A 16,103-nucleotide genomic window follows, 5' to 3' on the forward strand; every position below is an offset into this window, starting at 1 on the left:
AATATTTTTTAATAATTATGATGATAATGAGATAATTGTTATAATGATGATTATGATAATATAATAATAATAATAAAAAAAAAATTACAGTAAAATTATAATAATGATGATGATGATAAGACAGTTATAATTATGATAATTGTGATATAATGGTCAAGATAATAATAAAAATAATAATAATAATAAAATGATCTTAATAATAATAAAAGAAAAAGTAATGATAACATAAAGATAATAATTATAATGATATAAAAATAATTGTTGATATAATTAAATAATATTGTAAATTTAAATTTCATGAGTTGAATAAATTTAAAATTAAATATTAACTATAAATTATTTTATATAAATTAATTTTCTTACAAAATATTTTATAGGAAACAATCATGGTAAAATATAAAAATATTTTACATTTTATGAAAACAAACAACCCCTAATATTGAATTTACATTTTTAATTTTTGATTTTTTCCCCTGATTTTTAATATTGCCCTAACGAATTCAACACATTTTACTGGTTTTGGGCACTACATTTTACGCTCCTTCGTTTCATAATCGCGTGTGAAAACAAATATCAAATCCCAAAGCAACGAATTTGATCGCAAAGGGCCTTAAACCCTTGCACGCACTCCTTTTTCTCTACCAGATCAATATTTCAAGCATTTCAGACGCTCTTTCATACGCGTGGAATCCACTAAACCAAAAAATTCGCACACACTCAATCTCATCAAAATAGTCTACATAGCATGTCCCATTGGTCAAATCACTAATCAGCCAACCCCGACGAAAAACCATCACAATTTCAATCAATAAAAACTCGACACAATTCCAACAGGAGGTTGATTTTATCGTACATCTAACCACACCCAATCAAGCGCCCCTCTTCTCTATCTTTCTCTCTCTTCGCATCCTGTCCGCTGTGTACTGTCATTTCTTCTCCCTCTCTCCAAAAACCTTTCCACTTGCAGAGAATCCGTTTCTAGGGTTTTCCATCGTCTATAAAAAAAGGGAAGAAATTTCATCGCTTTCCTTGTCATGATGAAATTGAAATCCACAATCCAATGTTTCCATTTACATTCAACTCCTAATTTCTAATTCTAATGTCTTTCACGACCAGTGAATGGCTCGGTTGCAGTTCATTTTCACCTTTATACCCATTTTAATTACAATAATAACCCTAACCACAAACCTTAGAGTTCTCTGTTCGGGTTCGGATTCGGATTCGGGTTCCTTTTCGGTAATTGATTTCGATTCCAATCTCCTCTTCCACCAAGACTACTCGCCACCAGCACCACCTCCACCGCCGCCGCATCCACCGTCAGCATCTTGCACTGACGATCTCGGAGGCACCGGTTCGATTGATACTGTATGTCAAATAGTTGCTGATGTGAGCCTCACTCGTGACGTGTACATAGAAGGGAAAGGAGATTTTTATATCCATCCTGGTGTGAGGTTTCATTGCCCTAATTTTGGATGTTCAATAACGATAAATGTCTCAGGGAATTTCAATTTATCAGTCAATTCGTCTATTGTGACTGGGACTTTTGAGCTTGTGGCGAATAACGCTAGTTTTTTTAATGGTTCGGTTGTGAATACGACGGGATTAGCTGGGGATCCTCCTCCGCAAACGAGTGGGACACCACAGGGGTTAGAAGGGGCTGGTGGAGGTCATGGAGGGAGAGGGGCATGTTGTTTGGTGGATAAAGAGAAGTTGCCGGAGGATATTTGGGGAGGAGATGCGTATTCTTGGTCAAGTTTGCAGGATCCTTGGAGTTATGGGAGTAAAGGAGGGAGTACGAGTAAGGAAGTGGATTATGGAGGGGCAGGAGGTGGGAGAGTGAAAATGAAAGTGAAGGAGTATTTGGCTGTGGATGGAGCTATATTGGCTGATGGTGGTTATGGGGGTGTCAAGGGAGGTGGTGGTTCGGGTGGGAGCATACTTTTGAAGGCTTATAAAATGTAATTTACTTGCTTACCAACTGCATTCATTACTTTATTTTGTGTTAGATTTATTGTTAAGATTCTGTTTTATTCTGGGATGATATAGGGTTTTTAATTGGGTAATTGGGAAATTTTGGTGGCTGGAGGAGTTGGAGTTTTATGGATTTAAATCTTGGAAAACAATAAATGAAAAGATTGATTAATGAAAAGGTTGTTAGAAAAACCTTGTGCAATAATGTAGAGTTAATTTGAAATTATATAGTTTTAGTTGCCGAGGACATTAGGGTTTAATGGCTTAAGAATTTGGAAAGAATTAATGGAGATTGGTAAATGGACAGCTGATGGATGGCTGGTGAAAGAGTTTTGTGGAAAGTAAGTTGTAATGAAGATAATGGAGTTTAACATTAGCCTTTTTATGGAAAAATCAAGAGTGTTTTAAGGTTTTAGTTATCCTACTCATTTATGTAATATAAGATGTAGCATCAGCTCCGAAGGGTAAATGTGAATCAATAGCCTTTTTTACCATAAAATAGGCCTCACATATTGCTTTAATTAAACATTTTGTGTTAATTGAAGGGAAGATCTGCTGATTTCCTTTCGTAGATGTCCTTTCTTTATCAATTACTTGAAAGAATTCAGTGACCACCTCTCCATTTGGTTATGTATGCTTACCGTATTATCCAGGCCGGATATAAGTGAATGTTTATCATATAGTGGCCTTGCTTGGTCTACTGACTTTCAGTTTTTAGCTATTCTGTTGCCCTGCTTACTTGATTCTGAAGTGATTTTTAGCGAAGTAGTGGATGCTGTTTTGTGCTATCTCAATCAATTGCCAGTATATTTGTGGCTTATGCATTGGATGGCATGGATAGTTGGATAGTTCACTTATCCATACCTGCCCTTAGTGATGATGTTTCTATGGAGAACGAGACTCTAAATTCCTGCATGTCAAATGCTGTTACAATTTATGTGCTGGTGGAGAGGGAGTCAACTATACTAGGGTTTGATAACCAAGGCAATCAAATGTACATATATGCTTTGCATCTTTATGTGTCTGTTTATTCTTGAATGTCTTTTAACTTACAGAATATCTGCATGTGTGTGAGCATCCATGCATGCATGGGTAGTAAGTTTGAGAGGTTGACTTATTTAATATCATATTATCCATGTATTTATGGTAGACTCAGCTGCAGTTACAATGTTGACTATGTCTTTCTCAACTTGCATTTTCTGCAGTCATGGTATCAACATTGGGTTTTAATGTCTCTGTGATTTATCTTTATTTGAAGAGCAGGACTGGAGGTGGCAGGATAAGCGCTTGTGGAGGTAATGGTTTTGCTGGTGGCGGTGGTGGAAGAGTTTCAGTTGACATTTTCAGTAGGCATGACGACCCTCAAATTTTTGTGCATGGTGAGACCCATCATACTTCCTTGTCACGCGGAGATTTTTATGGTGAAATATTGTGAACAAACTTGTCTGAATAGTAATTCCTGGTTTTAGTTGCCATTACTTGTTGATGTCTTGAGTGGGTGCTTTCCTATTAGAGACTGAAATCTGTAAGTTCAACTAAAAGGTAGTTTGAACATTCATTCATGCTCATAGCATTTGCATTTTTCCTTTTCTATTATGGGAAGTATGTCAAAAGTTCCTTTAAGTTGGTCTTGGAGGTAGGAATCTGCATTTGGGTTTTTTTTTTTCTTTTCATTTATATATGTAATCAATCAAGGAAAGTGATGCCTTGAAACAGCAATGGACTTGAGTATTCTGGCATAATTAGAAATGGAAAAATAGTACATCCTGGACAAAACATTCCTCATAAATTTCTTAATATACCACACAGTATCTCTTTCACTGTTGTAGATACTGGACAATTATGTTGATTGTTTTGTGTTGCACACGTTAATCTGAAGCACAGAACATGTTGCTCTCTGTCATTGGATGTCTTTGTTACCTTTGACGATTTTGTTCATTGTTCCTCATCTTGGTCACCTCTTATCATCTGCTGTTCAATGTGTATATTCTAAACAACACTTATATTTTTCTGTGCACAGCCCAATTGCTTTCTTGAAGTCTTTGTCTTGTCCAGTTATAAGCCTTTTGATTTGAGAAATCATTCACTAGATCACCCTCTCTCTGTTTGTCTTTCTCTTGTTCATTTCAGCCAAATGTAGTCACTATCTGAATGTGAGAGGATGGAACATGGTACTGGGTTTATTATATTGTTTCTCTCCTGGCCTTATACTTTTGTTGTTCCAAAAATTTTGCAAAACGCTTTTCCTACAGTTCAAAATTTCTATTTTGAACTCATTTTTGTTTGGATATAATTATTGGGGTGTGATTACTAGCTGCGTATCAGATGACTTTAAGAAGTGCGACAATGTGAATTGTTTGGAGAGCTTGTCTTATTATGGTTCAATTCAATTGTACTTCTCAATAGGCAAAAACTGAAACATTATGCTTTGCTGTTATGTTTGTAGGAGGGAATAGTTTCGGTTGTCCAGAAAATGCAGGTGGTGCTGGAACTTTATATGATGCTGTTGCCCGGAGCCTTACTGTGAGCAATCACAATATGTCAACGGATACAGATACACTTCTTTTGGAGTTTCCTTATCAGCCTCTCTGGACAAATGTTCATGTTCGAAATCATGCCAGGGCTACCGTTCCATTGCTCTGGAGTCGTGTTCAGGTTTGTTGAAATTCGAGTTACTTTTTAGCTTCTATATGTGTGAAAATTTGTTAGCCTTGGGAAAAGATTAGGACCACTTTTTTTTTTTGAAGGGTTTGCTGGTGTCATTTAATGGAAATGAATAGAGTGCAGAAAGGGGAGCGATATTAAGTGCAGAAACATGAATGATCTGATATTGCAAAGATTAAGAAATTTTATTTTTGAGGGTGGTTGGTGATCACATTTAAAGGAAAAGAATAGAGGGCAGAAATTGGAATTATCAGAAGTGCTGGTTTTAGAATGTGCAATACTTTGTGTCCCATGCATATGATGATAGGTAGAAAAGATGAATTCTTACTAAAAACTATATGTGCATGCATACAGGTCCAGACATATAACCAATTCCTGCATAACATGTAAACATTCATATATCATATACTTCAGCAAACTTTGTTTGGTCATTTGTCCCCTTGTTTGTCAGTTTTCAGCTTTGTAACATCATTCAGGCACAATTATTCTGAAAATTCTTAAGATTGTACTTGACAAGAATGATGAAAAGCATAGAACAATGGTGTTACCGGACAGTTACAGGAATTCCCACATTGAGAGGCTTGTTTCCATGGTTTATATGTCTATTGTGTTCTTGTATATCTGTCTATATAAGATAGCTTGCACTCGCTGTAGGACCTGTTAGAGCTCTAGGTGTAGTTTTTTTATATTTCATTCTTCATGTCTATACAAGATAGTTTGCACTGGCTCTTGGATCTGTTGGAGCTCTAGGCGAGGCTTTTTATATTTTCTCTTTGGCCCACCTTAGAATTTTGAGAGAGTGGGTTTAAGGCATCAATTCTCAAAGTAGAGGATATATCTCTTGTTGCACTCTACTGTTATCTTAGTTATCCTTATCTTTTTTTGCCACAATCTATTGCATTTGGATTTTTGATGAGATGTTAAGTATTTTTTGTTGTAAATATTGTTGCATTTTAAGCTAATCCTGGTGAATATGTAGGTCCAAGGACAAATAAGTCTGTTATGTAGTGGAGTCTTAAGCTTTGGGCTAGCTCATTATGCTTCATCAGAGTTTGAATTATTTGCAGAAGAGCTATTAATGAGTGACTCTGTAATCAAGGCAAGCCACAACTATACATTGATTGTGTATATGCATTGATGACTTCACGAATGCAGCAAAAACCCACACTTACTACTGCACTTGTTCAGCCAGCATTGAGAAAAAACCCACAACTATACATTGATTCTGTATGTGCATTTCTTTGGTTTCTCTTATAGGAAACAAGGAATAGAAAGGAGATAAGAAATAAGGAGAGAAAACAGGGTGACATAGAAAGAATAAGTAAAAAATGAACTGTCATCAATTCTCAATTATCTGTCAACAATACCCTCTATTCCACACGGCAAAATATGGTTCCTCATATAGATGCTCCCCCAAAATCTCTAGTAAACCATAACAATTACGGAGTGAAGTCCCGGCAATGGAACTCGTAATTAATACTAAATACACAATGATTTACAATAACTAGATTTCCTGGGGAAAAAAGAAATAACATAGAATGAGAACTTGAGAAAAATAAATTCTACAGCTTTCATTAAAAGTTGCTTTGTTTGAGATCTTCAACAGCCCTTGCATCATTCTCTCTTTGTTGGGAAAAACTTGACCTCAAGTTTTGAAATGTTCAAGCAGTACAAAAGCTTCCATTCTTCTGCCAATAGCTTGAAGTGACATCCTTGATCCCAACTCCTTTTATCCTTCTCATCTTCAATTGCATGATTAAATGTGTACAGAACATGCTGTGGTGTCTATTGGACCTTCAGGAACCCTAGTATACCAAAAACGAAATTGGAAATAAAATAATTTCTAAATCATAAAGCTCCCAAGCAACCTTAAATTCATCATAACCTGAAGTAAATAGTTTTTCTAAATAAGAAACGTATTGTAGTAAAGCCTCAAGAAGAATAGCTTTCAAATTTCTGTCAAATTTGTTTGAGAGCTGAAATTGCTTCTACAACACTGGACCAATCTCGGAGATTTTATCTCTTCTCAGCTTGTCCATGCCTCAAAAAGAATAGCTTTCAGATTTCTGTTGAATTTGTTTGAGAGCTGAAATTGCTTCTACAGCACCGCATCAGTCTTGGAGATTTCATCACTTCTCAACCTGTCCATGTTATAGTAATTGTCCTGTCATTCTATTCCCCTTTTGCAGGCTCTTGCCTTGCATAATTATGCCTTTGTATGCTCTTTTATGCGCATATTACTCTGTCTCTGCATGGAAACATCTACATTTTGGCACTGTTTTAGGCTTTGAACTCATTTGTTAATCTTTTATATAAACTAAAACTTGAAAATCATCTCTAGTATTGTTCTAACCTTTTTTAATATGCCTTGTTCTTCATTTCTAGTGAAATTATGGTTTCATAATTATGGCTTTTAAAATCATCACTTCTAGTCCGATGGTATTTTTTTTTTTCATGTGTCAATGAGAATTAAGTTTCTGCTTATTCCAGACTCTACCCCTGCTTTGTTTAGATTTTCATTCTGTTATATCTATGTGTACTATTTTTTATTTGTGCTTGTATGTAATATGATTTTGATGTGCATGATCATTTCACACATCAGGTTTACGGGGCTCTACGCATGAGTGTGAAAATGTTCTTAATGTGGAATTCCAAAATGATCATAGATGGCGGTGAAGATGTAACTGTTGCGACTTCTTTGCTTGAGGCTAGCAATCTAGTTGTTCTTAAGGTACTTCCTCATTGTGACTGGCATATTTTACTTGTGCTGTGTTTTGCAAATGATATGCCAATCCTTTTTTTTGTTTAACAGGAATCATCTGTCATACATTCTAATGCCAATCTGGGGGTTCATGGTCAAGGTCAATTGAATTTGTCTGGATCAGGCAATTGGATTGAAGCTCAACGTTTGGTTCTATCACTTTTTTATAGTATTCATGTAAGCTGTGTTTTATAATAACAGGAACAATTAGTTGTATTGATGGCTTACAAGGTCACTTTGCTTGTTGGTCACCTAGTGGTTCAGTATCTTTGTTTTTTTTTTTTTTTGAAGAAAACTGTGATTCTAGCATGTTGAGGTTGTTCTCTTTTCTCAGTTTTCTAGTAATTTTTTTTCCTGCTGAACTGGTTTGATTTGCAGTACTTAAAAAGTATTTCCACTGTTTCATCTGTCTTTAGCAGTCGTGGCTGCTGGGATGAGATGTATTTTTATTTGGTGCAGTTAATTTCATTAATTCTTACTCAATAGCGCATGCTTTTTTTGGATGTTCAATATTTTTGTCAATTTTTAAAAGTCAACAAAAAATGTTATAGTTTTCCAATAATATCCCATAACCTTTATTGTATGCTAAAATGAACTTTCGATTTGAATATTCAAGTGGACTAGGGTTAACTTTGGAAAGTTTGTTTCTATGTATTAATTGCAATCTTCCTAAAACATTCTGCTCTCGCCAAGTATATTTCCGAGGGACTGTGGGATGGAGTATTTCTTTTGTGAGAGCTATTGTGGCAATAAGTCTGTTTCTTTCTTTCGTTCTTTCTTTGTTCTACTGATAGTAATGTTGTTGTAGCCCGGTTCTAATCCCGGAAACCTTTGTTGTGCAATGTTTGTGTGGACATGACCAGTTTATGTTCTAATTATTGATGACTAATTATGCATTTTTAATTTTTCACAAGGTTGCACCTGGATCCATGCTGCGCGGTCCTGTGGAGAATGCAACAAGTGATGCAATGTAAGTTCATATTTTGTTGGAATTTTTTTTTTCTCTGGTTTATGTTTGAACTTACAGAGTTTTGTGGTTTTTACTTCTGTAGTACGCCAAGGCTCCATTGCCAACTTGAGGAGTGCCCTGCAGAACTTTTTCATCCTCCTGAAGATTGCAATGTGAACTCATCTCTTTCTTTTACCCTTCAGGTGATCCTTGAATTGAAGTTGCATGTTATAAGGTTTGGAATTTACTTATTCCAGCTTATCTAACTTTTTTTTCCCCATATATTTCAGATATGCCGAGTGGAGGATATTACAGTTGAGGGACTTATAGAAGGATCTGTTGTCCATTTTAATCAGGCAAGAACAATATCTGTTCCATCTTTTGGAACAATAAGTGCATCTGGCATGGGTAATACTCTCTTTTTTTCTTTGTACAATATTTTTTAATGGACATTTGTCTACCTATTTCAGTTTACACGGAATCTCCTTCCTCCCCATCCTTCCTTACTCCACCTTTCCCTGCACACACTATAGATTCATTGAATACCTTTGCACAGACATGTATGCTCACATTTTTTTAAGCTGCATTTTGGATAGTGTGAGAAGACTCTTGAGTTCATTTGTTGTGTTTGAATAAAGATAAGTTTGTGTTCACATTGAAGTATCATATTTAGACAGAATTGCTGATAACATTGTACTCATGCAGGCTGCACTGGTGGTGTGGGTAGAGGTAATGGTTTAAGCAATGGGATTGGCAGTGGTGGTGGGCATGGTGGCAAAGGCGGGTCTGCATGTTACAATGATAGTTGTGTTGACGGTGGTGTTTCATATGGTGATGCAGAGCTACCTTGTGAACTTGGTAGTGGAAGTGGACAGGAAAACTCTTCTGGTTCTACTGCAGGTGGTGGCATTATAGGTAAGCTTGTGCTTTGGATCAATTTATCAGCTAATAACTTTCAGCTTTGTTTTGAAATACATATGATGTATTATCTTTTATCCGTGTTATTCGAAAATGGTCACCTTCTGCATGAAATATGGTAAGGGATCTCTCTCAACAGAGTGATATTTGGATCACCTCTTTCCTGGATATATTAAAAACAATAATATTTGTGCATTCAAGTTGGCAACTTTTTACATAGTTAAGTTGCCCATTTGCATTTTAGGGAACTTGGTTGTGTTTGTGTTCCTTTGTTATTTTACCTTCAAACTGATTCACTCATTCATTTGGTCTACCTGTCTGGTCAGTAATGGGTTCATTGGAGCATCCTTTGTCAAGTTTGTCTGTTGAAGGTTCAGTCAGAGCTGATGGTGAAAGTTTTAAAGGAATCACTAGAGAGCAACTGGTTGTCATGAAAGGTACTGCTGGAGGTCCTGGCGGTGGTTCTGGAGGAACTATTCTTCTGTTCTTGCATACACTAGATCTTGGCGAGCATGCTGTAATTTCAAGTGTTGGGGGATATGGTAGTCCAAAGTGGGGCGGTGGAGGTGGTGGTGGAAGAGTTCACTTCCATTGGTCAGACATTCCAACTGGGGACATGTACCAGCCCATTGCTCGTGTGAATGGAAGCATCTGCACTTGGTTTGTATTCTATATGATCTATTTAAACACTGCATTTTCTGGTGGTGCCAGATAATTCTGATCCACAAGGTTTTCTTTTTCCAAGAAATATTGGAAAATGCAGTGATAATTTATCAGATAATATTGATTATTTAATTCATTCCATATTTTGATCATTAGATTTGCCTGATGTTCAAAATTAATTTGTTCTTAATATTAAGTTTTCGAGAGGCTGTTGGAAAAAAGTAACTTGAGAATTATGGTTTAGTTTAGTCTCAAAAGCTATTTATTATGAATTTTAATGAAGTTTAGAAGCCATTTTGAAGGAAAGACAAATGTTAAAGAGAAGTATTCAGTGTCTGAAACCACAGGAATTTAAAGACTAACAAGGATGCTGAATAGTTTGGTTATTGAATGGTCAAATAAACAATAATTATGAATTTAAGATATTTAATATCAGCTACTTGATATGAGATGTTGAGTGACTGGCTGTTTAATTGAGTGGATGCTGTCCACCTGCTGTCTCAACATAGCTAAAGACACCAGCCAAGATGGTATGGGACTATATTGCTCATTGATTATATGAATATATAGTGGGGAATCTGCATACTCACATAAACTTATAGGAAGATATAGTGGGGCTTCTGCACGCACTGGCATAAACTGGCAACGCACTGGCATAAACTGGCAAGGATGACAAATAGAGCTTCCATGTCATATGCTGAACTCATTACTGAGAAATCTTGTATGATCCTCCTAGAACATTGCTCGTTAATGTTTCTGTTAATATTATATTTCAGGCATTAACCAAATGGAACCTATAAATTGCTGTGTGAGCAAGTATTAGGTTATCTTTGCCATATGCTTTTTCTTGACTCTTCCCAAAGATCACAAATAGTATGCATTTTCACATTTCCTTCAGCCCATCACAAACAGATTTTATCATTTGTTTTGAGTTCTTGGAGGGACTGAATCCTTTACTAAATGCTGTCTGCCCTCTGCACCTTGAGCATTGTGAATGTATAATCTACGTTGAACTACTGATGTTAATTTTAACTGCTGGCTCTGAGATGTGCATTCTTGATCTGATTGGGTTTCACTCTTCACTGCAGGGGAGGATTGGGAAGAGATGATGGTCATGCTGGGGAAAACGGAACAGTGACGGGGAAAGCTTGCCCAAAGGGACTGTATGGAATATTTTGTAAGGTAGTGTCATAATTTCTTGACTTTGTGATTTCATCTGCGCGACTCTTCTTGAGTTAATTACTGCAGGTGGCATGTCTTATGTTGAGAGTATATGCGTGGATGTTAGGAATTATAATCTCGCTATCATTGAATATGATCGTATTTGAGAAAATAATGTGATGTTCAATGTCAGTTGCATTTGTAGCAAGGTAGAAAAATTGAAGGTGAATTGTTAGCAGCATAATTTTTACAACAGTAATTGTTTAGGGGCAAAACTAATGTCAGAAGGATGTTCCAAGTGTTAGCAAGTCAAACAGTACATCTTGACTGGCAATAGGGAGAAAAGGAGTAAGATTGAGATCGTTCCACCCCACCCCCACCCCCTTCTCCCTTCAATGTATGCATGCTAAAACCATATGAGGGACAAGTATGGAAATGGTTGAATTTGCTTTCTTTTCATCCAGTTTGTGCTAAACTAAAACTATTTTGTCACTTTTTGAATTGTGAATCCTTTACAGTATGCTTCAGTTTTCTTTTTACCATTTAAATTTTTAGACCATATAAATGCACCATGCAATCATCTAATCAGAAATAAGGTATCAGTTTAATGACAAATGGTATTAGGTTTATAGGGAGTCCAGATATGATAATCCTTTTGGTGATAGTTTCTGACATCTCGTTTAAAACATTTATTAACTAATTTAAAGCTGTATTCTCCAGTCTTCATTTTCTCCTTCATTTTTTTCTGCACTTCTTCAGGAATGTCCAGTTGGCACATATAAGAATGTAACTGGATCTAGTAGAGTGCTTTGTCATTCATGCCCTGCTGATGATCTTCCTCGTCGTGCTGCTTATATTGCTGTTCGAGGTATTTCAAAGTTGGGAGTTCTTAAGCATTTGGCCTGATCTAAAACGACATACTGGGGTGGCTGGCTGCCTGAAACTTGTATAATTTCATTGTAAAATTTAATCTCTAAAATTTTACCATCTCCTAAATTCATCTTTATATGCAAAGGAGATACTAGACCGCACAATCTTTTTTATTCTATGTCAAAGCAACAAACTTCTGCTAAAGTTGAATTTTCTTGAGATGGACAAATAATTTGGAGGGAGGGGTTGCAGAGGTTCGGGCATGCATGCTTTCACACACAATGCTGGAAGACACCACGCATTTGCAGGCACATGCATTATACTTGTGTTCATTATCCTAAACAGTGCAAATCCTCACTTTGTCTGCTTTACCAGGTGGTATTGCTGAAACTCCATGTCCTTACACGTGTGTTTCGGAGAGATTTCACATGCCACATTGTTATACAGCCCTAGAAGAGTTGATTTACACGTTTGGTGGGCCATGGCTGTTTTGTCTTCTTCTTTTGGGTCTCCTCATCCTCTTAGCATTGGTGCTCAGCGTTGCTCGGATGAAATTTGTTGGGGTGGATGAATTACCTGGTCCAGCTCCCACTCAACATGGCTCTCAGATAGATCATTCTTTTCCCTTCCTAGAGTCATTAAATGAGGTTTCTCCATGTCTCAGCATGTTAATTTCTGTTCATTTGAAAGTTGTGTTTAGAACCCAGCTTAGGCCTCAGATATCTCCCTTCTCTTGATCTTTATATATGTAGAAGAATTTGAAGGGAGGGCTTCACTAGCTTATGTATAGATTGACAAGTTGCGTATCACTTTTCAGGTTTTGGAAACAAATAGAGCTGAGGAGTCTCAGAGTCATGTGCACAGAATGTATTTTATGGGTCGTAATACTTTCAGTGAGCCTTGGCATCTTCCCCATACCCCTCCTGAGCAAATAAAAGAGATTGTGTAAGTTAATTCTCATACTGCTTTTTACAGGAATGGCTAAGTTGGCTCAGTTCTTCTGCGAAACTTTGGGGTTTTGACATCAATTATCATTGCAAAGCTATGTTTTCACCTTATTTATGATGGTCTATCAGATATGAGGGTGCATTCAATACATTTGTGGATGAGATTAATGGTATAGCTGCTTATCAATGGTGGGAAGGTGCAATTTACAGTATACTTTCTGTTCTTGCATACCCCCTTGCATGGTCATGGCAGCAATGGAGACGGAGGATCAAATTGCAAAGACTGCGAGAGTTTGTTCGATCAGAGTATGATCATGCTTGCTTGCGCTCTTGCCGTTCACGGGCTCTCTATGAAGGGCTTAAGGTTTGTTTGTGTGGTGATTTTCTTTTGCCCATTCACACCATTTTTTCTATTCCTTTTCCCTTCAAATTGTGCATGTCATGTGGCTTGCTTTTGGTTCTATTAGTTTCAAATTTTGTTGCCCATACATTAAAAGTTTAGCCATTTATTGTTATTGTACATTTTTGTTGGAATATTATTTTATGTGAATGGAGAGGGTGATATGTTTTATTGTTGTGTATCAATTTGAAACCTTTGTTTTTTAAGGATTTAAAACGTGTTTTATGTTCCTTCAAAAGTAAGACCTTGTGTAAAAGAACCATAAATATTTGGCTCAAATATGGTCTTTGTTCTCTAGGTAGCTGCAACCTCTGATTTAATGCTCGGATACTTGGATTTCTACCTTGGTGGAGATGAGAAGAGAACTGATATTCCTGCTCGCCTAAATCAAAGATTTCCAATGTCTATACTTTTTGGAGGTGATGGAAGTTACATGGCTCCTTTCTCAATTCAAAGTGACAATATTCTTACCAGCCTCATGAGCCAGGTTTGGCATCTGCTTCAAAGAACTCAATGCTAACAAGTTTGTCATTTACACTTTTAAGGTTAGGGAGCTTAATCAACATGTTGCAGTTTGTAGCTCAAAATTGATTTACCTTTTACCTTATGGCTTGCAGATGGTCCCTCCTACCACTTGGTATCGAATAGCTGCTGGTTTGAATGCACAACTGCGCTTGGTTTGTCGTGGGCGGCTAATAGTAACTTTTCGACCTGTCCTTAGATGGCTTGAAACGCATGCTAATCCAGCTTTGAGAAGCCATGGAGTACATGTTGATCTTGCGTGGTTTCAGGCTACTACTTCTGGTCATTGCCAGTATGGACTATTGGTTCATGCTGTTGAAGAAGAAAGTGAAAATACATCTGTTGAAGGCATTGATGGTGCAAAACAAATTGAAGAAGACTCACGGTAATGGTTTATTATGTTTTATTGGGGTATAATTTCCATTTATGTGATTAGCCTCATGATTTTTTAGCCTGATAGCCTGTCAATATTAGGAGCCAACTAGTCTGTGTTCACTATGGCAATTTGTGTCAATCAAGGTGTATAATATTGTGGTGGGCTGTCCTTATTCTGAATCATTGCAAGTGTGGAAGTGGTGAAATGGTGACTATATGACAATTTTTCAAGTTTGTCATAAAAAACTATAAGCCAATTTGTGTGTCATGACAAGCAGATTATAGTATATGGTATTAGAAAATTTAGACATGCATTCATTGCAGGGGCAGTAAAGAACATGCATAGAATATGAGGTTGTATGACATATACCTTTGTGGTTTTCTATACTAGTACAGTCAATTAAATTTATGGTGAACTTTCAGCAGATTCTAGAGAAAATCGCTGTAAGGGGCACATGTTTATAGTTATTTTTGTATGGTTATATCCATATGTTTAATTTTGAATGTCATTTGACTTGGTTTTTTCCAGCCTTGTGAAGAACACAAACCAAGAAAATCCATCTGGTCAGTGGAGAGAAGAGGTGTTTGTATCCCAAGCCCACAGAAACAGTGACAACTACATGCGGCGGAAAAGGATTTATGGGGGGATTATAGATACTAACAGCTTAAGAATGCTGGAAGAGAAGAGGGATTTATTTTACCCCATCTCTTTCATAGTTCATAACACTAAACCTGTTGGCCATCAGGTAGCTTTTGTATAAATGAGTTCTGTACGTATTCATTATCTTGTTAATTTTACCAGCAATTCAACTTCATCTATGCTCGTTCTTGTCTTCTTGCAGGATCTTGTTGGTTTGGTCATCTCTACGCTTCTTTTAGGAGATTTTAGCTTAGTCTTGCTTACTTTACTCCAGCTGTATTCAATTTCATTGGTGGATGTCTTTCTTGTTTTGTTTATTTTACCTCTTGGCATTCTTATGCCCTTTCCTGCGGGAATCAATGCTTTGTTCAGTCATGGACCTAGGCGCTCTGCAGGCCTTGCACGTATCTATGCTTTGTGGATTGTTACATCCTTGATTAATGTTGTAAGTTGCCATATATATGCACTTGGTCAGACTTTCATTCTTTCATCATATGAGCAAGCCAGCATAATGTTTGCTGCAAGTTATTCAGTTACCGAACATGTGCTTGGTTTTTCATCTTCTGTGAAAGGAATAAATCCCTTAACCTTTCCTTTGATTTTCTGCCAGGTGGTTGCTTTTATTTGTGGATATATTCACTATAACAGTCAATCATCTTCAAGTAAGAAGTTCCCCTTTCAGACATGGAGTATTAGCATGTAAGTTGATTCTACAGCTTCCAGAAAGTTTAGTTAATTGGCAAGTCGGAGTGAGAGAGGACTGATATTACGGTTCCGCACTGATCTCTCTGTGGCATTTGTGTTGCAGGGATGAAAGTGAATGGTGGATTTTTCCAGCTGGACTGGTTGTGTGTAAAATCTTACAGTCTCAACTTATTAATTGGCACGTTGCAAATCTGGAGATTCAAGACCGCTCCCTGTATAGTAACGTTTATGAGCTATTCTGGCAGTCATGATGATATGTCAAAGACATATTCCACATTGACAATGAAGGTTCCTTTTCTTCTCCTTTTGTATGCTTTTTGAGAGCACTAGGCAAATGGCTGACACAGATGTAGGAATAGAAAATAGAAAGGAAAAAAAATATATAAATAGCGTGAACACTTGTTGTAATTTATTTGGGAATTGTAGTTGCATTCTCTCGTCATTTTGCCCTGTAGAGTTCAATGTAAATATGAAGGGGTAATACCCTTTCGTTATTGTATTCAGTTTGTATATGTGCTGATCTCTAATAACATAAAGCTCTATCGGATTTCTCACAA

General features: G+C 36.7%; 1 protein-coding gene across 1 annotated transcript; it reads left to right on the forward strand.

Annotated features, from left to right (window-relative positions):
- The first annotated feature begins 887 nt into the window (after positions 1–887).
- LOC105122249 (uncharacterized) lies at positions 888–16,103 on the forward strand. Its single transcript, XM_011021250.1, has 22 exons — positions 888–1,958; positions 3,235–3,350; positions 4,418–4,626; positions 5,615–5,734; positions 7,238–7,366; positions 7,448–7,573; positions 8,311–8,366; positions 8,449–8,548; positions 8,636–8,753; positions 9,051–9,260; positions 9,590–9,923; positions 11,015–11,108; positions 11,847–11,955; positions 12,333–12,604; positions 12,775–12,902; positions 13,034–13,268; positions 13,603–13,791; positions 13,922–14,211; positions 14,731–14,947; positions 15,044–15,286; positions 15,452–15,540; positions 15,650–16,103. Exons 1-22 carry the CDS (start codon positions 1,120–1,122, stop codon positions 15,795–15,797), a joined length of 4,371 nt encoding a protein of 1,456 aa, XP_011019552.1. The 5' UTR covers positions 888–1,119; the 3' UTR covers positions 15,798–16,103.

The sequence above is a fragment of the Populus euphratica genome, unplaced genomic scaffold (genome assembly GCF_000495115.2).
Source record: "Populus euphratica unplaced genomic scaffold, PopEup_1.0 scaffold19.1, whole genome shotgun sequence".
NCBI lineage: Eukaryota > Viridiplantae > Streptophyta > Magnoliopsida > Malpighiales > Salicaceae > Populus > Populus euphratica.